Source organism: Mustela nigripes, chromosome 14, assembly GCF_022355385.1.
Source record: "Mustela nigripes isolate SB6536 chromosome 14, MUSNIG.SB6536, whole genome shotgun sequence".
Lineage (NCBI taxonomy): Eukaryota > Metazoa > Chordata > Mammalia > Carnivora > Mustelidae > Mustela > Mustela nigripes.
In genome coordinates, this window is record NC_081570.1 from 64,349,785 (window position 1) to 64,376,767 (window position 26,983).

The following is a 26,983-nucleotide window of genomic DNA, read 5'->3' on the forward strand; positions in this document are numbered from 1 at the left end:
CTCAGGCTAGTGTGAAGACATCAGCAGGCAGACATTTCTTTCTGGAGGTTCTAGAGTAGGAAGTATTTCCTTGCTGCTCTAGCTCCCTGAGCCTCCCCACAGTCCTTGGCAAATACACTTTGGGTTTTATGGATTTTCTTGGAAAGCCAGCAGTAGCTGGTCAAGTCTTTCTTAAGTAGCAACACACTAAAGCTCAATTAAGTAGCATTTTTAATTCATCTTTCAATTGCTTGTTCCTAGTATATAAGAATAAAATTGATCTTTATATAACTGCTTTTATAGGCAGAGAGCATGCTAAATTTGCATATTTATTCTAATGGCTTTTAAATTCTTTTGGCTTTTTTTACATGGACAATCACATTGTCTCAAATGACTATTGTATTTCTTTCTTTCCAATCCTATCTTTTATTTCTTTTTCATGTTTTATAGTGCTGTCAAAAATCTCCATTACATTGTTGACTAGAAATGCTTATAATAGGCATCTTTATTTCAACATGGGGGAAGGTGTCAACATTTCTCAATTAAGTATGATGCTATAAATTTTGTGTATTTATTCTTTACCAAATTATGGATGTTCTGTTGAATTCCTAGTTTGATGAGTATTTATCGTGAATGAATGTTAAGTTTTACCAAATTTTTCCTCACATTTATTTATTTGTTAAGATGATCTTTTGATTTTTCTCTTCTATTCCATTCATTTGATAAATTACAGTGCTTGATTTTTGAAAGGCAAACTAATTTTTCATGCATGGAATAAACCCATATTGGTCATGAAACACATAATCTTTTTATATCTTGATGAATTCATTTGCTGATATTTTCCTTAGAATTTTTGCATCTGTATTCATATATGAGATTGTCCTGTAATTTTTCTTTTTTTAATGTCCTTATTGGGCTCTGGATTCAAGTTTATGCTTGCCTAATAGAATGAATTGAGAAGTATTCTATCCTTTTATATTTAGTAGAAGGGTTTCTGTTAGCTTGGTGTCTGGTACAATTCACTAGTAAAGCCATCGGGATTTTGAGTTTTCTTGTACAATGGTTTTGAATATGGATTTAGTATCTGATTTTATGTTTATTCTTCCATCAGTGTAGGAAAGTTGTGTTTTTCTAGAAATCTGTTCATTTCATATAAATTTTCCAACTTGTTTTCCAACTTTGATATTAAGTTCTTAATATCCTTTATCATCTTAATCTCTGTAGGATATTTAAGAATTCATTCTCTCCTTCTTATTATCAATATTTATTTTTGCCTTCCCTCTTTTTGTTGATTAGTTTCACCTATGCCCTTAGTTATACTGTTTATTTTCTATTTTTTTCCCCATTTATCTTTATCTTTTTCTTCTTTCTGATTTTTAGTCAATCTAAAAAGGCCTCATTTTTTTTTTTACCATTTTGAGATGAATGCTTAGATCGCTAATTTCAAGGTCTTTTTCCCTCAACATGTTCATTTAAGGCAATAAAATATTCCCATGACTATGCATGTAGCTATAATCCCATAAGTTTTGAAATGTCATAATTTATTATCATTTAATTAAAGATATTTTCTGCTTACACTGTGGTTTCTTTGACCAAGGATTATGCTAAGGTGTATTGCTTAATTTCTACACACAGAACTTTTTAATTTCCATTTTTGTCATTTATGCAGAGCTTACTTCTACTGTAGTCATTGATGGTAATCTGAGTGAGAGTTTCAATCATTTGAAATTTATTTAAATTTCCTTCATGATTCAGAATATGGTCAACTTTTATAAATTTTCTGTGTGTATTTTAAAAACTTTATATTCAACTTCATGGTTGTATCTATCTATCTATAAAGTTGATTATGTTAAGATCTCCTTTCCCTTACTGATCTTTTTGTCATGGGTTCTATCAGTCACTTGGAAAGACATATTAAAATCTCCAACTATGATTGTGGATTTGTGACTTTCTTTTAATTCTATTTAAGTTCAGCTTTGTGTGCTGAGAGACTATATTATTGGGTCATGCAAATTGAGGTTATTATTTCTTCCTGAATAATTAACAGTTTATTGTAATGAAATGATACCCTTCAGCTCCAGTAAGACTTCTCTCCTTAAAGTCTATACTTTGACACTTGTTCAGGGTTGTTTTTTTTTTTTTTTTCACTTTTATTGAGGTATAATTGACAAACAAAAATTGTACAACTTGATGTTTTGATATATGTGAAACGATCACCACAATCTAGCTACTAACTAACATATCTACCACCTCACATAGTTACCATTTTCTTTGTTTTTCTTTTTTGTGGTGAGAGCACTTAAAATCTATCCACTTAGCAAAGATTCAAGTATATAATACAGTACTGTTAACTGTAGGCACATTGCTATTCTCTAGATCTGTGGAACTTACTCACCTTGCATAACTGACACCTTGTATCCTTTGGCCAACATCTCCTCATTTACCTCTCTCCCCAGCCTCTGACAACCACCATTCTACTCTGCTTTCATGAGGCTGACTATTTTAGATTCTGCATGTAAGTGAGATCATGCAGTATTTGTCTTTCCGTATCTTGCCTATTACACTTAACATAATGTCCTCCAGATTCATCCACGTTGTTACAATGGCAGGATTTCCTACCTTTTTAATTATTAAATAATATTTAATACTTAAATATTTAATATTATATATTAAACAATATTTAATATTAAATTACTAAATAATATCCCACTGTACATATATTCCACATTTTCTCTTTCCATTAATCTGCTGACATTTAGGCTTTTTCCATATCTTGGCTATTGAGAACAATGCTGCAATGATTATGGGAGGGCAGATATCTCCCTGGGATATTTGTTTCCTTTCGCTATATACATAGAAGTGGTATTTGTGGATTAAGATGTAGTCTGTTTTTAACATTTTTGAGGACTGTCTATACTGTATTTCGTAGTGGCTGTACCAGTTTACGTTCCCACCACCAGGGCACGAGGGTTCCCGTTTCTCCACATCTTGCCAATACTTGCTATCTTTTGTCTTTTTGACAGTAGCCATTCTCACAGGTGTAAGGTGATGTGTCTCTGTGCTTTTGATTTGCATTTCCCTGATGATTAGTGAGGCTAAACCCCTTTTTAGGTAATTATTGCCTATTTGTATATCTTCTTTTAAGAAATGTTTGTACATTTTGCCCATTATTTTGGTAGAAAATGGGTTATTAGGAATTTATTTTTTTAATTTTTCAACTGAGATGTAATTGACATATCATTAGTTCATTTCAGGTGTACAGCACAATGATTCCATGTCTGTGTATGTGAAATGATCACAATAGGTCCAGTTAATATCCATTACCACACATAGTTAAAAAAATTGTTTTTCTCGGGATGAGAACTTGCAATATCCACTCTCCTACCTATTTTCAGTTTTTTTCCCCCTTTTCTCATCAAATATCAAACCAGGTTTGCTATTTGTATATTTTTACCACCTTTCTATGGTTAATGTTTCCGTAGTGTGTTTTTTCCATCCTTTTACCTTCAGCCTTTCTGTATATTTCTATGTTAAATGTATAGTTATATCAAGCACCTCTGATGCCCTATCTTGTACTTTCATAGCCCACCTTTTACTTGGTCTTTGCTCCTGTGGTCAGCCTCACACCACTGTAATGCGTGCCCACTCCCCGAGGACGTTTGACTTCTGCTTGGGACTCATACATCCACAGTGTGAAAGTATGGGGAAGGTAATATGCCTGGGGGCAGCTCTTGAGCAGTAGGAGACAGCGGCTAGTGGACAGAGGCTCCTCACGTGTGTCTCTCAGAAGACCCAGCAGCATGGAGGACCCAGTCCTCAGTCACAGTGACTAACTGGGTACTACACCTTCTCCTTGGCTTTCCCCCTCTTCTAAAGTCTCCCCCCAGTCCCCACCACCAGCTTTCCTGTTTATGGCTGCTATCATGCTATTAGACCATATGGCCTGAAAAGCCTAAAATATTCATTATCAGGCCATTTATAGAAAAAATTTGCTAACTCCTGTTCTAGGGATCACAACATGCATCATTAACTTAATGTCTCATAGAATTCAGTATTCCTGCCACTTCCTGAACCAGTTCTTAAAACAGTTGAACTTCATGTACCTGCCTCATGACTAATCTCTATTTTTAAAGACCACAAAATACTTGTAGTGTTCTTTTATATGGTTAATAGTCATTTCCTTTTACCCACATATTTACCATTTTATTACTATTCATTCATTCCTCTGGGCCAGTTTTCTATCTTGATTTATTTTTCTTCCACCTAAAGAATACTTTTAAATGTTTCCATTAGTGTAGAGTTACTGAGGACAGATACTCTAAGTTTGTGTTTGAGAATATCTGTATTTACTCTTAATTTTTGAAAGATTTTATTACTGCAAACAGAAAAGTAGGTTGGCAGTTATTTTGTATTGGCCACTTTAAAGATAGCATTTTAAAAATAAAATAAAATTTGCATTTCTTTGAAAAAAAAAGATACTGTTTCATTGTTTCTTGGCTTTCATTGTCACTTTTGTGAAAATGCAGCTGTTTATTGTTGCTGTTCTGAAGGTAATCTTTCATTTCTTTTCTTCTGGCAGCTTTAAAGATTTTTTTGTTTTGCTTTGCTTTGGTCTTTTTGTCTGTCTAAACTTGTAACAGTTTTACTATGATATGCTTAGATCTGAGGTTTTCTGTTTATTCTTTTTGGCTTTTATATTGCTGTTTGAATCTGAAACTTGGAATCATTTGTGAGTTTAGAAAATTCTTAGCTGTTATATTGTTTAATACTGCTTCTTCATTTTCTCTTTTCTTCTAGAACTTTCTAAGCATTCTCTCTCATTTGTCTCTTGCTGTTTGATGTACTTTTCCTACCCCTACCCCTGTCTCCCCCTTGTTTCACTCTGGATATTTTATTCTGCTCTTTTAGTTCTCTAGTTCTCTTTGGAGATATGCCTAATTAAATGTTAAATACATTTAATCACCTAATACAATGGGAATTTGGGGGTGATTCTAAACGGATTTAGTCCTGGGAGGCTGGTTCACACACTGATGGTGCAGCGCTGTGGAGTCCAACCAAGAGGGGGCAGCAGTAGTAGTTTCTAGAGCTGCTTCTCCTGGGTGGGACCATATTCTAGTTTTTTGTCACCCAGCCTTGTAGTCTGTTTAAAGTTCTGCCCAGAAATTATTTCCATGCTAAATGACAGTGAAGTCTAATTATCTATCCTTCTTTTCCCTTTTATGATCTAACATAGCTTCTGTGAAAATGGTGTGTGTTCAGTAAATGCTTAATGGATGAAAGAAATAATTCATTTTACATTTTCACTGTGGGCAGAATAGGGAAGCAAATTTAAGCCCAATATTAGAAAGAACTTCCTAGTTATTAGAGTCTTCCAATAACAAAAGGAGCTGTCTTATAAGTAGTAAGTACCCATCCCAAGAAATGCTCACAAGAACATTCAAGTTCAAATGTTCAACTTTAAAAATCACTTGTCAAGAGACTGTGGAGATAATTACAGGTTTGATATTAATTTGGGTCAGATAACTTCTCAAGTTTTTTCCAGTCTTTAGTTTCTGTTCCAATTTTTTCTTCTCTCTCTCTCTCTCTCTCTCTCTCTAGTACTTTGCTTCCTGATTTCTGACAGTGTCATTTGAATTATGAAATGTAGGCCTTTTGACACACCTTCATAAAGAATAGGCCAGTCAAAAGTCCTAACAGTTAGGAACAGGGAGTATTAAAACAAGCTCACTTGGCAGTCTGACACAGTGAATATGTCTTTGCTTATCAAAGGCAGTTACAGGTTCATTTCAACGGAGTAATCATTCAGATAAGAAACTTTAAGTCGATGGACAGAGGAAGATTGGCATGTCTATGTAATGGCAGGAAAAAAAGATTTAGTTGATTGATTAAGAGAAATAACATCAGCAGTTTAGAAGCTTACTTCCTTGCAGACAAAGGTGATATCTCAAATTTTCTTCTCGTTTATATATATATTCACTTGTTCATTGAATCAGCAAAGGTATTTTGAGAACCTAGGGCAAGAAAAGCTATGTCAAGGGTCCACTTTGCTCTGTGATACTTCTCAACATATCACCAGTGAATTTCATGAAAGTTTTCTAGGGGCTTCACATCTTTTGGAATGCAGTGGTATCCACTTCTATCTTGGGGGAACAAACATAAATGATTCAAATATTTTTTCCTTTAAAATGAAATACAGTTGGAGAAGATGAGGCCCTAATGACTGGGCATATGTGGGGGTTACTAGGACTCAGATGAGCACACGAATGGCTGTGGGCGCTCTGCTGAGCTGTCAGCCTGTTAGCCCCAGCTGCCACAGTCCTCACTAGTTCTACATTTTAATTGTTTTTTTTTCTATTTCCTTTTATATCTTGTGTCATTTATACCAAAGAAAGATAGCAAGTTAATTGCAAGTAAATCCAGATTCACTTCAAATTTATCTTTCTCAAACCTGAAGTTGCATTTCATTGATCAAAACTCTTAGATACTCCACATAAGTTTTCTGTAAACTTAAAGCTGCTTTTTTTAAAAAAGATTTTTTTTTTTTCTTGACAGGCAGAGATCACAAGTAGGCAGAGAGGCAGGCGGGTGGCAGGCGGGTGGCAGGCGGGTGGCAGGCGGGGGGCGGGGGCAGGAAGCAGGCTGCCTGCTGAGCAGAGAGCCTGATGTGGGGCTCGATCCCAGGACCCCAAGATCATGACCGAGTCAAAGGCAGAGGCTTAACCCACTGAGCCACCTAGGTGCCCCATAAAGCTGCTTTTTAAAAAAGCCTTTTAATTTAAAAAATGCAATCTTATTCAAAGTCTCAAAAGTCTTATGCAAATTTCAGTCTTATATAAATTTCTCCAACCAAGATTTCAAAAGCCAACAGTAAAAACCAAAATATAGTCATGATGATATACATGTCTATCCATTACTTCATTGTGTTATGTAAGGAGAAGCACTTACGTTGTAGCCTGAAGCAAAACACAAAATGTATTAAAGTGAACCATTTCATTTGTTTAAATGCCCAATGGAATAATTTCAAAAGTCAAAAAGTTTTTATCTGCATTTAATACCTAGTAATTCAGGGTTTTCCTCCCATATTTTGATATACACTGTAACTAAACCAAGAGTAATATAATATTTTATTTGTCAGAAATTGTTTTCTTCCTAATATTATGTATTTATTTAGGGAGAGAGTGAGCAGGGGCTGGGGGCAGGTGGAGTTAGGGCAGGGGAGAGAGAGAGAAAAAAAATCTCAAGCAGTCCCCACACCCAGCACAGAGCCTGACATGGGGCTTGATCTCACAACCTTGATTTCATGACCTGAATTGAAGTCAAGTTGGATGCTTAAATATTTGAGCCACCCAGGCGCCCCCATAATATAATTTGTTTTAAACAAATTTTAAAGATGTAATTTATTATATTGTGGAAGGCTAAATATTGCCAAGAATTTTATTAGACATAAATTTTACAATATAATATTTGATAAAATAAAGGTTTTAACTTCAAATAATACCCTTATTATATATCACACAAAAATTACAAAGTGATTTTCTAAAGTATTAAGCTTTTCAGCTTTTTGGAAAAAAAGAGCTATTTTTTTTAAAAAGCTTCTCAAAAGCTATTTAGAAACTTTGTTTTTGGTTTTAAGTAGGAAATACTAGACTACAAAAATGGAGAGCTTTTCCTTTTTTTTTTTTCCCATTATTAACATGTAATGTATTATTTGTTTCAGAGGTACAGTTCTGTGATTCATCAGTCTTACACAATTCACAGCACTCACCATAGCACATACCTTCCCCAGTGTCCATCACCCAGCTACCCTGTCCCTTCCACCCCTGTTCCCTCTAGCAACCCTCAGTTTGTTACCTGAGATTGAGTCTCTCGTGGTTTGTCCCTCTCTGTTTCCATCTTGTTTCATTTTTCCTTCCCTTCCCCTATGATCCTCTGTCTTGTTTCTCAAATTCCTCATATCAGTGAGATTATATAATTGTCTTTCTCTGACTGTCTTTCACTCAGCATCATACCCTCTCGTTCCATCCACGTCATTGCAAATGATAAGATTTCATTCTTTTTGATGGCTGCATAATATTCCTGTGTGTGTGTGTGTGTGTGTGTGTAAAACACATCTTCTTCATCCATTCATCTGTTGATGGACATTTAGGGAGAGCTTTTCCTCTTATTTTGAGAAAACCGAGGCTCTGAAAAAATAAACCATTTGTTCAAAGACCAAAAATTAATAGATGGCAGATTCTAGATTCAAATTCAAGATGATCTGATTCTAAAATTCATTCTCTTACTCGCTAATGCTGATGTATGGCTCAGTGGCAGTAGGAACTGGGGTGAAGAGGAGTCTGAGTGACATTTCAAAGACAAAATCCATAGACAATGCTGATAGCTCAGAAAGATGAAAGATTTGATGAGTGAATGTTCTCTTCTAGCTGAGAGATTTAGGAAAATAGTGTTGCTACTATAAAATACCATAAAAGCATAAAAGTAGAAAAATTAATACATAAGCAAGATAGGAATTTCATTTAGGGAAAAAGTGTTGAGACTGATTATGGCTTTGGTAAGTCACAGGTGACATGAAGACTTACAGGTAGAGTTGTCATATTAAGCATTTGAAAATACAAGACTTAGATTTTGTTGAAAGTCAGTGCTAAAAATGTAGATTTAGGATCCATGAACTAAGGGCAGTTGTTGAAACCAGAAGAGGTTAAAAAGAATGAGAAGGGTATGAGAATCTGGAGACAAGACCTAAAAACAGTAACATGATCTAAGCTTCAAGGAAGGCTTCCACTTGTGGTCCGAAGTAGGAAAAAAAGGTGAGCCAAGAAAATAAACAAATAAATAAGAAAAAGTTAAAGAACGACCAGGACAACTTAGAATCATGAAAACCAAGAAATAATAAACATGGGTCAAATTTATTGAGCACTTACTGTGGATCAAATCTGTGCTGTGAGTTTCACATACACGATCTTATTTAATCTTTATAGTAACTCAAGGAGGCAGGTCTGTATATCTTTATTAACAGATGAAGACATAGAGGCTTTACAAAATTAAGCCAATATGCCTGTCACTCAGCTGGCAAGTCCTAGGGCAAAAACTGGAATGTGTGTTCCCAGCCTCCAGGGTCCATTTTCCAATCAGTGGTCTCTAGAGTATGGGAAAGTGTGGGAAGAAAATGTTAAAATTGTTAAAATTGCAATTATTGTATCTCTTCTTTTTAAAATTGCATTTTGTGTATGTTTTACAGCAAGCATCCTATATTAGTATGGTGCTATATGCATGTTTTCTAAATTAATTAATAAATATGTATTTGGAGCACCTGGGTGGCTCAGTGGGTTAAGCTTCTGCCTCTGGCTCAAGTCATGATCTCAGGGTCCTGGGAGCGAGCCCCTCATCGGGCTCTGTGCTCAGCAGGGAGCTTGCTTCCTCCTCTCTCCCTCTGCCTCTCTGCCTACTTGTGATTTCTGTTTGTCAAATACGTAAATAAAATCTTTTTAAAAAAGTATGTATTTATTGGAGTATATGCTCAAATAATTTACTAATGTAAGGATGCAAAAAATATTGGAATCATTTATTATTTTTTGAATCATTTCTTTAAACTGCCATACAAAACTACCTTTTTGTCTTGTCCCATCTTCATTAAGAAGCCACATTCACTTTCTATGGCCATGCAGTCTTTTAAATGCAATACTAGTTTTAATTGAGTTAAATGAGAACTGTTTATTTCATAGGTTCTTTTCAAATTATCCCTTGGTAATTTCAAAAATTTGTGAAAGCTTTTGGATTAATTCATTCTTTGTAATTGTGATAGGAACACAGGCCTTAGACAAGACTGATACCAGCTTTGACTTTTCTGACCATATGACCTCAAACACCTCATTTCTCAGAGCCAGGTGTGTTCATGCGTAAACCGGAGATAATACGTACCTTACAGGGTATTGCAAAGTTTAGCAATATCATACAAAAATAACTTAGCACTGGGCGTGGCACACAGTGGATACTTTAGATTCATATTTATTTATTTATTCATTTATTGGGGCGGGTCAAGGAAGGCCAGAGGGAGGGAGAAAGAGAATCTAGAGCAGACTCTGCACTGAGCCCAGAACCCCATTCAGGGCTCACTCTCAGGACTCTGAGATTATGACCTGAGCTGAAATCAAGAATCAAATGCTTAACCAACTGAGCCAGCCAGGTGCCCATACAAATGATACTTTTAAAAGAACAGCAAAAAGTAATAATAGAAGCAGTACTAATTTACTGTAGAGAATATCTATAGTTCAGTCATCATGTCCCCTCTAAAATCTGGTCACCTGTAACTCTGGCAGATTTTTGCCTATACTGTCCTTCATTTAACCTGAGTACTCGTTCGAACATAGGCAAGAAGTATTTTCCAGAAATACAGAGGCCACTGCAGGTTGGGAATGCCATTTATATGAGCTACAGGCATACTTTAGAGATATTGTGGGTTCAGGTCCAGACCATTGCTATAAAGCAGATACCACAATAACACAAATCAGGTGAAAATTTTGGTTTCCTGGCACGTGTGAAAGTTATGTCTACACTATATACTATAGTCTATTAAGTGTGCAATGACATTATGCCCCCAAAATCTTAATTTTAAAACACTTTATTGCAGGGCTCCTGGGTGTCTTAGTCAGTTAAGTGACTGCCCTTAGCTCAGGTCATCATCCTGGGGTCCTGGGATGAAGCCCCACATTGGTCTCCTCTGATGGATCTGGGCAAAATCAGTTGAAAACTTCTTGGGAAGGATTCGCCATTCTAGACGCTATTAAGAACATCTGTGATTTGTGGAAAGACGTCAAAATATCAACATTAACAGGAGTTCAGGAATAGATTCCAACCCTCATGGATGACTTTGAGGGGTTCAGAACTTCCATGGAGGAAGTAGCTGCAGATGTGATGGAAATAGCAAGAGAACTAGAATTAGAAATTGAGCCTGAATATGTGACTGCATTTCTGCACCTCATGATCAGACTTTAAGGAGTTGATTCCTATGGATGAGCAAAACAGGTGGTTCCTTGCGATGGAATCCACTCCTGGTGGAGTTGTTGTTTGATAGCACATTACCCACAATAGAACATCTTTCCGAATTGGAGCCGATCTTCTCAAACCCTGCCACTGCTTTACCAACTAAGTTGATGTAACAGTCTAGAGAATTTTTTTAAATTTTTTGACACAGAGAGAACACAAGCAGGCAGAGAGGCAGGCAGAGGGAGAGAGGGAAGCAGACTCCCCACCGAGCAAAGAGCCCGATGTGGGGCCTGATTCCAGGACCCTGAGATCACAACCCGAGGCACCCCTCTAACAGTCTAAATCCTCTGTCATTTCTACAGTCTTCACAGCACCAATTGACTTTGCCCAGATCCATCATAAGAATCACCACCTATGGCAGCTATCGCCTTGCAAAATTTATTTCTTAACTAATAAGACGTGGAAGTTGAAATTCCTATGTGGCCCATGGGCTGCAGGATCAATGTTGTGCTAATAGGCGATGAAAGCAACGTTACTATCACTGTACATTTCCATCAGAGCTCTTAGGTAATCAGGTGCATTGTTAGTGAGCAATAATACTTTGAAAGGCATCTTTTTTCTGAGCAATAGGTCTCAACAGTAGGCTTAAACTACTCAGTAAACAATGTTTTGAAATGATGTGCCACCAACCAGGCTTTGTTGTTCCATTTTTAGAGCATAAGCAGAGCAGATTTAGCATAATTCTTCAGGGCCCTGGAATTTTCAGTATGGTCAATGAGGCGGGCTTCTTAAAGTCACCAGGTGCATTAGCTCCAAACAACGGAGTCAGCCTGTCCTTTGACGCTTTGAAGCCAGGCATTGTCTTCTCTGTACCTGAGAAAGACCTAGATGGCATTCTCTTCCAGGATAAGACTATTTCATCTGTACTGAAAATCTGTAATTTCGTGTAAGCTCCCTGCATTAATTGTCTTAGCTAAGTAATTTGCTGGATAACTTGCTGCAGCTTCTCCCTCGGCACTTGGGTCTTAACCTTGCACATCTAAGTTACAAAGAAGGCTTCTTTCCTTAAACCCCTTGAACCCACCTCTGCTAGCTTCAGACTTTCCTTCCGCTGCTTCCTCATCTCTTAGCCTTCATAGAATTGAAGAAAGTTTGTTAAGGCCTTGCTCTTGATTGGGTTTATGGCTTTGGCTTAAGAGAGTGTTGTAGCTGGTTTGATCTTCTGTCCATAACTTTCTCCATACAAGCAATAAGCCTGCTTCACTTTCACTTTCTAATCCTTTATGGATTCACTGGAGTAGCACTTTCCATTTCCTTCAAGAACTTCAAAGTATGCCTTTATAAGAGCAGTGGCTCCTCTTATTCTTGTTTAGACCAGTAGCCCTAAAAATATATTGGCAAAGACATAGAGGGCCAAAGATGTGGCACCCTCAACAGAATTAAACGAGAAGAATGCCACTGCCCACACTTGCATTGGTTGGTGTGTTAAATGCTTGTCTACTTGTTTGATGCTCTTCACAGATCTGTACTCCCGACTTGGTGGTGTTCTTGGCTTGTGCTAATCAGAGGCTCAAAGAAAGATTACTGAAGCGCGCAGAGCAACAGGGGCGGCCTGATGACAATCTGAAAGCTACCCAAAGGAGACTAATGAACTTCAAGCAGAACGCTGCTCCGTTGGTCAAATACTTCCAGGAAAAGGGGCTCATCATGACAGTAAGTTAGCTACACTTTTACATGTCTGGTGTAAGAACAATCTTTCAGATTTCGAATTCACCTGTTCTTGTTTAGAAACCATCTTTACTTAAAAAAAAAAAAAAAGTGGCTTTTCTTGGTTTTTAGATCCAACGGGAAAAAAAATCGTTAATTTTTACCTGCTTTGCCTTGATTAAGTCATTATGATGAAAATACTTTCACTTTAGTTTAATTTTATAAAAAATGATAAATTTTAATCTTGGCTAGAATTCTATAGCCCCCAAAGATAAAAAGCATTTTTAAACAATTATTTGGATCATTTTAAGTAGTACTTGCCCAATTTCTCAACTCTTCTGTCTGTGGAAACCAAGTAAAGTTGATAGACTTAAAAACACATAGTTGACATAGTGTTCTATCAGATTTGCATTTGTAAGTTAGGTTTTACCACAGGGTACCATATAAGGAAATGAGATCCTAATAGCACAAAAAAATTTCCTAAGTGTCTGACTTGCTTAAAGCAGTAATACTGTCTGCAAATGAAGGCATTAATCATTCTGCTCTACTAACCCAATGCTGATATTAATGTTTTCATAATTAGTTTTGTAGTTAATGATACTCAATGTACCAATAAAAGATGGGACTGAATCATTACTTAATACAGTTCTGAGAATACAGGAAGTTAGAGGTGAAGAGGCAGCTAAATTATAATCCCATCACATCAGAAATTCAAGTATTAAAACAGAGGAGACAAAGGTATTGGTCATCTGAAGAAAACTTTTTATGGGAGAACAGCTAACATCAGAGCAGCTCCAATGATAACTGGATGACAGCAGAGCTCAGCACATCCCTCCCCCAGCCCTTGGGTTTTTCTCACCAGACCAAAGATTCTTGTCTGGTGAGGTTACAATGCCCAGTAAACAATCTGATGAAAATAATGCATGCCTTTCTTAATAAAATGCACATAAGATTTTTTTTTTAAACAAATTTTAAATAACTCTACAGGGCCCCTTTGACCTAGCAATTACTGGGTAAAAAATCTCTTCATTAGACTAAGATGCCCTTAGATCTGAGACAGTCAGGACACTTGAATAATAATCTCTTTGCAGCCTTTTTAGCACTCTAAAGAAATATTTATTCGAATGTGCTCTTTGAGTCAAAGTTGTCATGTCAGAGAATTGTAAATCTGATCTGAAAATTGTTCACAGTGCCAGAGTTCATTTTATGGTTTAAAAGAGACATTGAAAATAGGAAAAATTCAAGAAAATCAGGGTGAATGTTTCTCTGATTATTTTTGTTGGGTTTGTTCCCTGTTTCTCTAGCAAATTACCAGTGCTGACTTCTGCATTGTGTTATGAGAAAAGAAATTTACCCTGCAGACCAAACCCCCAATTGCAAAGTGCAGAGCCAGAGTTTTAATTGATGTTTGCAAGGCTTAAAGGTATTACCAGAGCATCTCTGATTACTCCCTGCCTGTCACGTTCGTCATCACAAGCAGAGCAGATTTCCCAAATGAATGCAGAGTGGGGATTGTTAATTTACTAATATTTTGCATGGAGGTGAAATGCCATTGCCAGTAATTGAGGGAGTCAATAACAATGTGGATGACAGCCTGTAACCTCACTGCTGAAACCAAATAAGCTTTAGGTTAAACACCTCTAATTATTGGGAGACTTGCCTTGGAAAGTGGTGAATGCAAACACAGCAAACACAGGCTAGGCTCCGGGGAATAGGATTAGAAAATTTCCGTCCATCAAAGGAGCAAGTACTGCATCCTGAGTCACACCTCCTCCTTCAGAACACGGATCATAGTTCGGTTTTGGAATTAAAATATATTTGGTAATATTTCTGCCTTAAAGATGAGTTAAATAATAAAAAAAATCATCCTTATTCATCACAAACATATTAAGATTTTAATTTAAAAACTGGGCGTTAATAGATCAAACCCAAATATTTCCTTTTCTCTGTAGTTTTTTTCTGTTGCTTCTACCTGCCCATCTTCATTGATTCATTTATTCATTTAGTAAATATTTATTGAAAATCACTGGGTGCCAGGTGCTAGGGATGCAAAGCTAAATAAGCAAGAGGTAAGGACCTTTATTTTATTCTGTTACAGATTACAAATTCCTAGAACAGTACCTGCCTTGTACATAATGTGCTCCCAGTAAATGAACAAAGCTTACAGTCTGTGGGGAAAGAGATAGTAAACAATGAGTTATTCAGTGTGATAACTGTTGCAAAGGAGAATGTACAAGGCATCCTCACATATGTCATGCACTGTGTTAGGAATTGAGGGGAACAGGCTCTTCCCACCCACAAGTAAGATTAATCATTCATGCTGGTTTGAGGTTCCTTTAAGACCACAGAGACCACATTCCTCTTTAATCTCGGTGCTTCTCTTCCCGAGTGCTCTGGAGTCTGAAACTCTCACTTGAAATCTCGTGCTCCAGTGCCATTTAATAAATTCATGATGTTCTAGAACGTGGTCTCCGACTATACATTGGAGATGATGTTACCTACCACATAATGTTGTATGGGTGAAATGAAAGAATGTGTGTACCACGGAAGAGACTGGCAATGCAGAGGCCATGTTGAGGGTACACTGTGCAGCCCCACTGCCTGGCTGATTCCAGCTGTGCCACCTACCCACTGCGTGAGCCCCTGCAGGCTACTTACCATCTCTTCTGCCTGATTTGTGAAATGGGTATAAACATTCATCCTGCCTCAGTGTAATTATAAAGAGTAAATTGATATCAGGTGTTTAGAACAGTGCCTGAAACGTTGTAAGTGATTGATATTGTTTCGTAAATTCTTGTGTTTCTTCCTCTCTCTTCCCTTCACCCTCCTCCTATCTTTTGGAACCTACAATTACCACTAACAATTCTGTGCTCTTTGAGGGCCCTCTGTTGCCTTTTCTCCCATAGATAGATTATTGAGGAAACCCAAAATGCAGAATCAGATTTTAAAAGCTTCATGCTGAATTCATTTTTTCATTTTTTCTTTGAAAGTATCTGTTTCCAGTTTTTAAATTGTCCCAGTGTTTGTTTAACTTCTATATTGTCTGTCTAATCAAGCCATATAATGGCCGTGTCTGAATAGTGCGATTAGATTGTACGAAACATCAAGTCATTTTTTTTCTTCTTTTTTTCTTCATCATTGACTCTACCTATTGGCAGATTTCACTCAAGAACAAACCCAGTGCGACTGAAGAGAAAACCTAATCAAAATAGTCAGGAAAATATGCTGTTATCTGAATACTGTATCTTATTGACATGGTTCCCATCACTTGGACCTTTTCATTTTTATTCTTTTATTATACTTACCCATATACAGCCATCTGTGCAAGAACTAATGCTATGAAATCACAAGGCTAGGATAGTAGGGACATCACAGAATCTTCTCAGACAACTTTATATGGTTTTTTAACTTACTGTAGGGTCAGATGTAATTTCTCATCATATCTTTTACAGCTCTGTGCTCTTAATTAAGTTAGGTGCTATGAGTTCTCCAAGTTTGTGAAGAGTTTTGTTTAGAAGTTTGTTTGAGTATTACCGGGAGCAAGAAAGCTGCTTATTTAGTCTTACTGGGTAAGCTCTGTTTCATGACATTTTTAAGCACTGGGGCTTGATGAAACTATAGAGTTCTTGAAATATAATTTCCCTTCTATGGGGTTTTCGAAAGTCTCAATAATTATATATATGTGTAATGATAATTTTTTATCTTTATTTTCAAAGTTAAAGAAACTGTTTTAATCATCCTCACTGAGTTGGATGAAACTTACTGAAGGCATAGCATTAATTACCACTAATGGTAACTTGGGTACCAACTTGGGTACCTGGGCGACTCGGCATTAAGCATCTGCCTTTGGCTCAGGTCATGTCCAGGGTCCTGGGATGGAGCCCCGCATCAGGCTCTCTGCTCTGCGGGAAGCCTGCTTCTCCCTCTCCCCCCCCCCCCCCACTTGTATTCCCTCTCTCACTGTCTCTCTCTATCAAATAAATAAATAAAATCTTAAAAAAAAAAAAAAGACAAGTCAAGCTTAAGTAAGTTTGATGAACTATTAAAAAAATATACACAGTTTTGTTCATTGAAGGGCCTTCTAAAATGATTGAAAAATAATAAGGTAAGCTATAATGTTTATATTTTTATTTTCCAAAATGCACTGTGCTCTTGATCCAGCCAGAAAACCATGGCATTCACCAGGGAAATTGTTACACACTTGTGTGCATTGAATAAATGCTGCTTAATATAGAAAATAATCATTACCACTGTTTGAAAGACATATTTTTAGCGTGTGCACATACATGCACGCGCACATGTGCGCACACACAGACACGCACACAAAATTAGGGATGACATGCTTACAAATAAAGTCTCTAGATAAATCTATTTGGCTTTAAGGAAAGCTCCCAACATTTGCCTTTTCTCATTTTGGATTAGGAAATACTTCATTGCTGACTGACTTTGGTGCTGGGGAAACCACTGGCAGAGAGAACACATCCTTGTCATAACCACAGTATTGTTAATTCACCAGATACTGTCCCTGAGCCCCCCAGGTCACCCCCCTATGCCCCATATCATTTCCTTCAAATTTGAGAATACCCATATTACATATTTCAGATTCACCACTGAAACTATGTAGTTCCCATCCCACCAGACACTTGTAGCTGAAGGCAAAATAAACAGGAACAGTAAAAGTTAATTTACATAGAACCGAATAATTATTTGTCAATTAACTTAGTTTCCTAGGAGTCGACACCACCATTTAAATCCAAGGACACTTATCTCTAAGCAGCCAGTGCATAGCCATTGGTTAATCATCACCATCTCTACTAGCATTGCTGCCAGGAGGTGGGGGGTGGGGGTGGGAAGGTCAGGGTTGGGGGTGGGTGGAAAATAAATCTAAACAGCACAAACCCTGGGCAAATTCAGCCACTCACCTAAACACAAGAAAGCCAGTGAAGATGCTTCCTAACAGTTTCCCTGAACAAATCCATTCTCCTAAAATTACTCAGAGGAAGGTTCTGTCATTGCTTCTCAATACTTGAGGTTGATGAATTGGTAAATAGGTAACAGAGTAAAGCTCTGTTTCCTTTAATATTATCACTTATTGTATCCTGTTTAAATATTCATTGTCATGTAATGAAAAGGCCCATTAATTCCTTTTGGGTGGGTTTAGTAACTAAGGCAGAATACAGTCAAAGAGCAGTTTTCAAAGTTTAATAAGAAAGGCTATTGGGCGGGTGCCTGGGTGGCTCAGTGGGTTAATCCTCTGCCTTCAGCTCAGGTCATGATCTCGGGGTCCGGGGGTCGAGCCCCACATCGGACTTTCTGCATAGCAGGGGGTCTGCTTCCCCCTCTCTCTCTGCCTGCCTCTCTGCCTACTTGTGATCTCTCTCTCTGTTACATGAAGAAATAAAAAATCTTAAAAAAAAAAAAAAAAGAAAGTCTATTGGGTGACGGCGTATATATGTGTGCTGAGTATACAGCCCTCTGAATTGTTTTAAATTCGATTAAAAAAAAAAAAAGCTAAGTAGACAGTGCCCTCTGGCAAGAAACCTGATACTGTTAGAACCTCAGTAGGAAGATCCCAGAGGAAACATGGGAAATATCCATTTTGATTCGAAGGCAAGACAGCTTATAAGGAGTCACACTGACTAGGCAATAAGCTTTTATAGAATCCTACTGTGTGTAGAGGCAGCAAGACAGAGCTGCCCTAGAAAAACTATTGCTTCTTCTTTGAGGACAGTGGCATCTTTGTGGATTTTTTTGGAATGGATATTTGGATTTTTTAAAAATTAACATATAATGTATTAGTGGTTTCAGAGGTACAGGTCTGTGATTCATCAGTCTTACATAATACCCAGTGCTCAGTACATCATGTGCCCTCCTTAAGGTCCATCACCTTGTTACCCCATCCCTCCCCTCTTGTCCCCTCCAGCAACCCTCACTTTGCTTCCTGAGATTAAGAGTTTCTTATGGTTTGTCTCCCTCTCTCGTTTCATCTTATTTTTACTCTCTTCCCCTATGATCTTCTCTTTTTTTCTTAAATACCACATATCAGTGAGACCATATGGTAATTGTATTTCTCTGATTGACTTATTTCACTTAGTATAATACCCTCTAGTTCCATCTACGTCGTTGCAAATGGCAAGATTTCATTTTTGATGGCTGCATAATATTCCTGTCTGTCTGTCTGTCTGTCTGTGTGTACATATATATACCACATATTCTTTATCCTTCCATCTGTCAATGGACATCAGGGCTCTTTCCATAGTTTGGCTATTGTAGACTTGGCTGCTATAAACTTTGGGATTCAGGTGCCCCTTCGGACCACTACATTTGTATCTTTGTGGTAAAAACCCAGTAGTACAATTGCTGGATCATAGGGTAGCTCTATTTTTATCTTTTTGAGTAACCCCCATGCTGTTTTCCAGAGTGGCTGCACCAGCTTGCATTCCCACCAACAGTGTAGGGGGGCTCCCCTTTCTCCACATCCTCGCCAACATCTGTCATTTCCTGAGTTGTTAATTTTAGCTATTCTGACTGGTGTGAGGTGGTATCTCATTGTGGTTTTGATTTGTATTTCCCTGATGCTAAGTGATGTTGAACACTTTTTCATGTGTCAGATTCTCCCTTCGTGATCCTGTAGCTATTTATCTCTCTTTCTCTCAGCTATCTTTGCAGAAATGTCTGTTCATGTCTTCTGCCCATTTCTTGATTGGATTACTTGTTCTTTAGGTGTTGAGTTTGGTAAGTTCTTTATAGATTTTGGATGCTAGCCCTTTATCTGATATGTCATTTGTGAATATCTTCTCCCATTCTATTGGTTGTCTTTGGTTTTGTCAACTGTTTCCATTGCTGTGTAAAAATTTTTAACCTTGATGAAGTCCCAATAGTTCATTTTTGGCCTTTGGAGATGTGTCTAGCAAGAAGTTGCTGGAGCCAAGTTCAAAAAGGTTGCTGCCTGTGTTCTTGTCTAGGATTTTGATGGATTCCTGTGTCACATTGAGGTCTTTCATCCATTTTGAGTCTAATTTTGTGTATGGTGTAAGGAAATGGTCCAGTTTCATTGTTCTGCATGTGGCTATCCAATTTTCCCAACACAATTTGTTGAATGGTGAACCTTTTTCTATTGGACATTCTTTCCTGCTTTGTCAAAGATTAGTTGACCATAGAGTTGAGGGTCCGTTTCTGGGTTCTCTGTTCCATTCCATTGAACTATGTGTCTGTTTTTGTGCCGGTACCATACTGTCTTGATGATGACAGCTTTGTAATAGAGCTTGAAGTCCAAAATTATGATGCTACCAGTTTTGATTTTTTTTCCAACATTCCTTTGGCTATTTGGGATATTTTCTGATTCCATGAAAATTTTAGGATTATTTGTTTCAGCTCTGTGAAAAAAGTTGACCATTGATGGTTTGAAAGGGATTGCATTGAATGTGTAGATTGCTGTAGGTAGCAGAGACATTTTAACAGTATTTGTTCTTCCAATCCATGAGCATGGAACATTTTTCCATTTCTTTGTGTCTTTCTCAATTTCTTTTTTTTTTTTAAAGATTTTATTTATTTATTTGACAGAGAGAGATGACAAACAGGCAGAGAGGCAGGCAGAGAGAGAGGAGGAAGCAGGCTCCCTGCTGAGCAGAGAGCGCAATGTGAGGTTCCACCCCAGGACCCTGAGATCATGACCTGAGCCAAAGGCAGCAGCTTAACCCACTGAGCCACCCAGGCGCCCCTCTTTCTCAATTTCTTTCATGAGTTCTATATAGTTTTCTGAGTGCAGCTCCTTCCCTCTTTGGTTAGGTTTATTCCTAGGTGTCTTATGGTTTGGGGGTGCACTTGTAAATGGGATTGACTCCTTAATTTCTCTTTCTTCTGTCTCATTATTAGGATATAAGAATGCAACTGATTTCTGTGCATTGATTTTATATCCTTCCATGTTGCTGAATTCCTGTATGAGTTCTAGCAGTTTTGAATTGGAGTCTTTTGTGTTTTCCACAGAGTATCATGTTATCTGCAAGGAGTGAGAGTTTGACTTCTTTGCTGATACAAATGCTTTTATTTATTTTTGTTGTCTGATTGCTAAGGCTAGGACTTCCAGTACTATGTTGAACAGCAGTGGTGATAGTAGACATCCCTGCTGTTTCCTGACCTTAGGGAAAAAGCTCTCAGTTTTTCCCCATTGAGAATGATATTAGCTGTGGGCTTTTCAAAGATGGCTTTTATGTTATTGAGGTATGTGCCTTCTATCCCTACAGTGTGAAGAGTTTTAATCAAGAAAGGATGCTGTACCTTGTCAAATGCTTTTTCTGCATCTAACAAGAATATCATATGGTTCTTGTCCTTTCTTTTATTTATGTAGTGTATCACATTGATTTGCAGATGTTGCACCAAACTTGCAGCCCAGGAATAAATCCTACTTGGTCATGGTGAATAATCTTTTTAATGTATTGTTGGATCCTATTTGCTAGTATTTTGGTGAGAATCTTTCCATCCATGTTCATCTGGGATATTGGTCCATAATTCTCCCTTTTGGTGGGGTCTTTGTCTGGTGTGGAAATCAAGGTAATGCTGGCCTCATAGCAAGAGTTTGGAAGTTTTCCTTCCATTTCTATTTCTTGAAATAGCTTCAGAAGAATAGGTATTAATTCTTATTTAAATGTTTGGTAGAATTTCCTTTGGAAGGCATCTGGCCCTGGGCTCTTGTTTGTTGGGAGATTTTTGATGACTGCTTGAGTATCCTTGCTGGTTATGGGTTTGTTCAGGTTTTCTCTTTCTTCCTGTCTCAGTACTGGTAGTTGATGCATCTCTAGGAATGCATCCATTTCTTCCAGACTGCCTGATTTGTTGGCATACAGTTTCTCATATATGTTCTTATAATATTTTATAATAGTATTTCTTTTGTGTTGGTTGTGATCTCTCCTCTTTCATTCACTATTTTATTAATTTGGGTCCTTTCTTTTTTTCTTTTTGATAAGTCTCATGATTTTATTTATTTGGGTCCCTTCTCTTCTTTTTGATAAGTCTGGCCAGGGGTTCATTGGTCTTATTAATTCTTTCAAGGAACCAGCTCCTAGTTTCATTGATCTACTGTTCTTTTGGTTTCTATTTCAATGATTTCTGTTCTCATCCTTATTATTTTTCTTCCTCTGCTGGTTTTAGGCATTATTTGCTGTTCTTTCTCCAGTTTCTTTAGGTGTAAGGTTAGGTTGTGTATTTGAGACCTTTTTTATTTCTTCAGAAAGGCTTGTATTGCTAAGTACTTCCTCTTAGGATCGCTTTTGCTGCATCCCAAAGATTTGAAACAATTGTGTTTTAATTTTCACCTGTTTCCATGAATTTTTAAAAATTCTTCTCTAATTTCCTGGTTGACCCATTCAATCTTTAGTAGGATGCTTTAGGACCCTCCATGTATTTGAGTTCTTTCCAAATTTCCTCTTTTGTTTGCGCTCTAGTTTCAAAGAACTGTGATCTGAAGATAGGCAGGGAATGATCCCAGGCTTTTGGCACCAGCTGAGACCTGATTTGTGACCCAGTATATGATCTATTCTGGAGAATATTCTATGCGCACTTGAGAAGAATGTATATTCTATTGTTTTGGGATGGAATGTTCTGAATATATCTGTAATGTCCATCTGGTCCAGTATGTCATTTAAAGCCTTTATTTCCTTGTTGATCTCCTGCTTAGATGATCTGTTCATTGCAGTGAGGAGGGTATTAAAGTCCCCTGATATTATTATCTTATTATTGATGCAGTTTTTTTAAATTTTGTTATTAATTGGCATATATAGTTGATTGCTCCCTTGTTAGGACCATAAATATTTCCAATTGTTAGACCTTCTTTTTGGATAGATTCTTTAAATATGATAGAGTGTCTTTCCTCATCTCTTATTACAGTCTTTGGTTTAAAATCTAATTTGTCTAATACAAGGATTGCCACTCCTGCTTTCTTTTGTTGTCCATTAGCATAGTAAATGGTTTTCCACCCCCCACTTTAAATCTGGGGGTGTCTTGCAGTCTAAACTGTGTCCTTTGCCAACAGCTTATCAAAGTGTCTTGCTTTTTTATCCAGTCTGATAGTCTGCGTCTTTTGATTGGGTCATTTAGACAATTTACATTCAGATTCAGAGTAACTACTGAAAGATATGAATTTAGTGTCATTGTGTTATCTGTAAAGTGACTGTTATTTTCTATTTTCTCTGTTCCTTTCTGGTTTATGTTACTTTTGGGCTCTCTTTTTGTTAGAGGATCCCTTTTAATATTTCTTGTATGACTGGCTTGGTGATCACACACTCTTTTAAGTTTCTGCTTGTACTGGAAGCTTTTTATCACTCTTTCTATTTTGAATGACATCTAGTTGGATAATAAAGTATTCTTGGCTGCATATTTTTCTCATTTTGTACCCTGAATATATCATGCCAGTTTTTTCTGGCCTGCCAGGTCTCTGTGGATAGGTCTGCTGCCAATCTAATGTTTCTACCCTTGTAGGTTACAGATCTCTTGTCCTGAGCTGCTTTCAGGATGTTCTCTTTGTTTCTGAGATTTGCAAGTTTCACTATTATATGTTGAGGTGTTGACCTATTTTTATTGATTTTGAGGGAGAGTTTTCTGTGCCTCCTGGATTTTGATGCCCAATTCCTTCCCAAATTAGGGAAGTTCTCCACTATAATTTGCTCCAATATACTTCTGCCCCATCTCTCCCTCCTCTTCTTCTGGGATCCCAATTATTCTAATATTTTGTTGTTTATGGTGTCACTTGTCTCTAAAATTCTCCCTTGTGATTCAGTAGCTATTATCTCTCTTTCTCTCAGCTGGTTTATTCTTCATTGTTTGGTTTTCTGTATCACTAATTCTCTCTTCTGCCTCATTTATCCTGGCAGTTAGAGCCTCTATTTTTAAAAATTAATTATTTTTATTAACATATAATGTATTATTTGCCCCAGGGGTACAGGTTTGTGAATCAACAGGCTTACACACTTAATAGCACTCACCATATCACATACCCTCCCCAATGTCCATAACCCAACCACCCTCTCTGCAACCCCCCTACCCCCAGCAACCCTCAGTTTGTTTTGTGAGATTAAGAGTCTCTTACGGTTTGTCTCCCTCCTGATCCCACCTTGTTTCATTTTTCCCTTCCCTACCCCTCCACTCTGCCTCTCGAATTCCTCATATCAGGGAGATCATATGATAACTGACTTTCTCTGATTGACTTATTTCACTTAGCATAATACCCTCTAGTTCCATCCACATCATTGCAAATGGTAAGATTTCCTTTCTTTTGATGGCCACATAGTATTCTATTATATATATATACCACATCTTCTTTATCCATTCATCTGTTGATGGACATTTAGGTTCTTTCCATAGTTTGGCTGTTGTGGACATTGTAGAGCCTCCATTTTTTTATCGCATCTCATTGGTAGCCTTTTTTATTTTGACTTGATTAGATTTTAGTTCTTTTATTTCTCCAGAAAGGGATTCTCTTGTGTCTTCTATGCTTTTTTCAAACCTAACTAGTACTTAATAATCATTATTCTGAACTCTAGCTCTGACATCTTACTTATGTCCATATTGATTAGGTCCCTGGCAGTCAGTACTGCCTCTTGTTCTCTTTTTTAAAGATATTATTTGTTTATTTGACAGCCAGAGATCACAAGCAGGCAGAGAGAAAGGAAGGGAAGCAGGCTCCCAGCTGAACAGAGAACCCAATGCGGGGCTCAATCCCAGGACCCTAGGATCATGACCTGAGCTGAAGGCAGAGGCTTTAACTCGCTGAGCCACCCAGGCACCTCTTGTTCTCTTTTTTGAAGTGAGTTTTTCCGTCTCATCATTCTTGCAGAAAGTGGTCACTTTTCTATTTGCAGAGTTGCAGCTATTCTTTTATTAGAACTATGAATTGAGTTTGCAGGTGTTGAGAAGGATTTGATAGCTATCTTGCTGAATTCCTGGAACCAGATGAAATTAGCATCTACTTCTCCTCCACTATGTGAGACTCCTCTAGTAGTACATGTTTAATTTACTTATTAACATAGATCTTTGTAATCCTGGTTTTAAAATAACCAGAGCTAAATTTAAAAATGAATCCAATTATTTTCATTTTTAAAAAAATATTTATTTATTCATTTGAGAGAGAGGAGGAGAAGCCTGCTCAAGCCGGGGGAGGGGCAGAGGGAGAGCGAGAATCCCAAGCCCACTCTTCCCTGACACGGGACTCAGTCCCACCACCTTGAGATCATGACCTGAGCCGAAATCAGGAGTCAGACACCCAGCCAACTAAGCCACCCAGATGCCCTCTGATTACTTTCATTACTGTGGGCTCTCAAAAGTAAAATACATGCTATGATACCAGTTTCCTTCTCTGATCTTTTGTATAGAAAGAAAAGTAAAAGCACTGAGAGATAAAGCTATTTGCTCACAAAGAGCAACCCACAGGTAACAAAGCGTCGTCCACTGTTCTAGGAGCAAATTGGGTTGCTTCGGAATCAGCCTCATAACAACATGAGGAATAGGCAGGTACCGAATCCAAAGCAGCTTCTGTCATTCCGTCTCCCTAACAAGCAAACATCAACTCAAAACTTCTCCACATCTAAAGCTTGCTTAGTATCAGTGCTGTTCACACTCTACAAACAGAATAAACCAAATGACTCAGTGCAAGCCTCTCCTTTCAAAGTGGGAAATTGATGCCGACTATAGGACAAGTCCATTCTCAGCACCCGATGATAAGAGCGCTTACACCAATAAAGGCAATATTCTCATTGTGATGCTTCAGGCGAGTGTTTAGAGGAAAAATGAGGATGAACTTAAAGAATGAACATGCTTCCTTCCCCAAACAAATGTAAATATTTTTGTGTTGACTGTATCATTTCAGACATCCATGAAATAGAGTCCAAAGAGCCCCAACGCATGACTTATAAATCATCTTATGTAGGGCCTGACATGATAACCATGAAGTAGTATTATCTCAGTAAATCGAGATAATACTCAAGTGAACACATCCAAAAGATTCACATGAAGAAAATTCCAATTCCGGGAACTATGGTAGATAAGTCTATCTAAGATTATTTTAGTTAAGGCTTGTGCTGTTTCTATGGGACTGGCTTTCATGACAGCTTGTTTTTATTTGTGATCTTTTTAAAGTAAAATGAAACTCAGAGATAGTTGATAGCTGAATGTCATGTCATACTAACAGTTTCCTACAAACTCTCATTTCAGCCTTACTTTCCTGACAGGAAAATATACAATACACACATATACATTTTCAGCGGGTCATGTTTCCAGGAGATGCTGTAGTCAGAAAAATACTTTTGACAATAGTGTCAGAGAATATTCCACACTTCTAGAATTAGGTCTAAATTTACTTCAATATGTTATACTGAGACCTATTGGGACATTGTAAGAAAATCTTATTTTTGGTAAAGTTCTTAGACTAATTTTTTTTAATTAAAGACCAAACTAATTGGACTTCATCAGTATCTTTAAAGAGAGATAGCAGTGTAGTTAAATAAGTGACTACAGAGGTTGAAGAAGGAGGAGGTGGGGGAAAAGGCACAAAAAAGAAAAGGAAGGACAGGCATGAGAAATTTGCCAGTCAGGAGAATACAAAAAATATATATACATATATTATGAACAGATGGCATCTTAGAAACAATGGCTAATAATTTCTGAGTGCTAACTATGTGCTTCATAGTATTCAAAGTGTTTCACGTGTTTTAGGTCATCAGTCTTCACTAACTGTCCATGAGGCAGGCAGAGGCCCATCTTGTTTCATTGCCCTTCACAGATACTGTGCTTTCTACAACTTAAGGTTTGTGGCCACCCTGCATCAAACAAATTGATCAGTGCCAGTTTTCCAATAGCATTTGCTTACTTTGTGTTTCTGCGTCACATTTTGGTGAATCTTGCAATATTGTAAATATTGTCTCTATTCTTTGTAATGGCGATCTGTGATCTTATGACTCACTGAAAGCTCAGATGATGGTTAACATTTTTTAGCAATGAAGTATTTTTTTTTTTAAAGATTGTATTTATTTATTTGACAGACAGAGATCACAAGTAGGCAGAGAGGCAGGCAGAGAGAGAGAGAGGAGGAAGCAGGCTCCCTGCTGAGCAGAGAGCCCGATGTGGGGCTCCATCCCAGGACCCTGGGATCATCACCTGAGCTGAAGGCAGAGGCTTTAACCCACTGAGCCACCCAGGCGCCCCAGCAATGAAGTATTTGTAATGAAGGTATGCATATTGTTATTTAGACATAATGCTATTGCCCCCTTAATGGACAGCTGTTAGTGTAAACATAACATTAATACTCACTAGGAAACCAAAAAATCCA

General features: G+C 37.5%; 1 protein-coding gene across 2 annotated transcripts in view; it reads left to right on the forward strand.

Moving 5' to 3' along the window:
- Positions 1–26,983, forward strand: part of AK5 (adenylate kinase 5) — a 240,395-nt gene that overhangs the window by 46,916 nt on the left and 166,496 nt on the right. For both annotated transcript variants that reach the window (XM_059375168.1, XM_059375169.1), the window contains exon 6: positions 12,484–12,675. In XM_059375168.1, the coding sequence (XP_059231151.1) occupies positions 12,484–12,675 (192 nt within the window). The remainder of the gene's footprint in view (positions 1–12,483; positions 12,676–26,983) is intronic.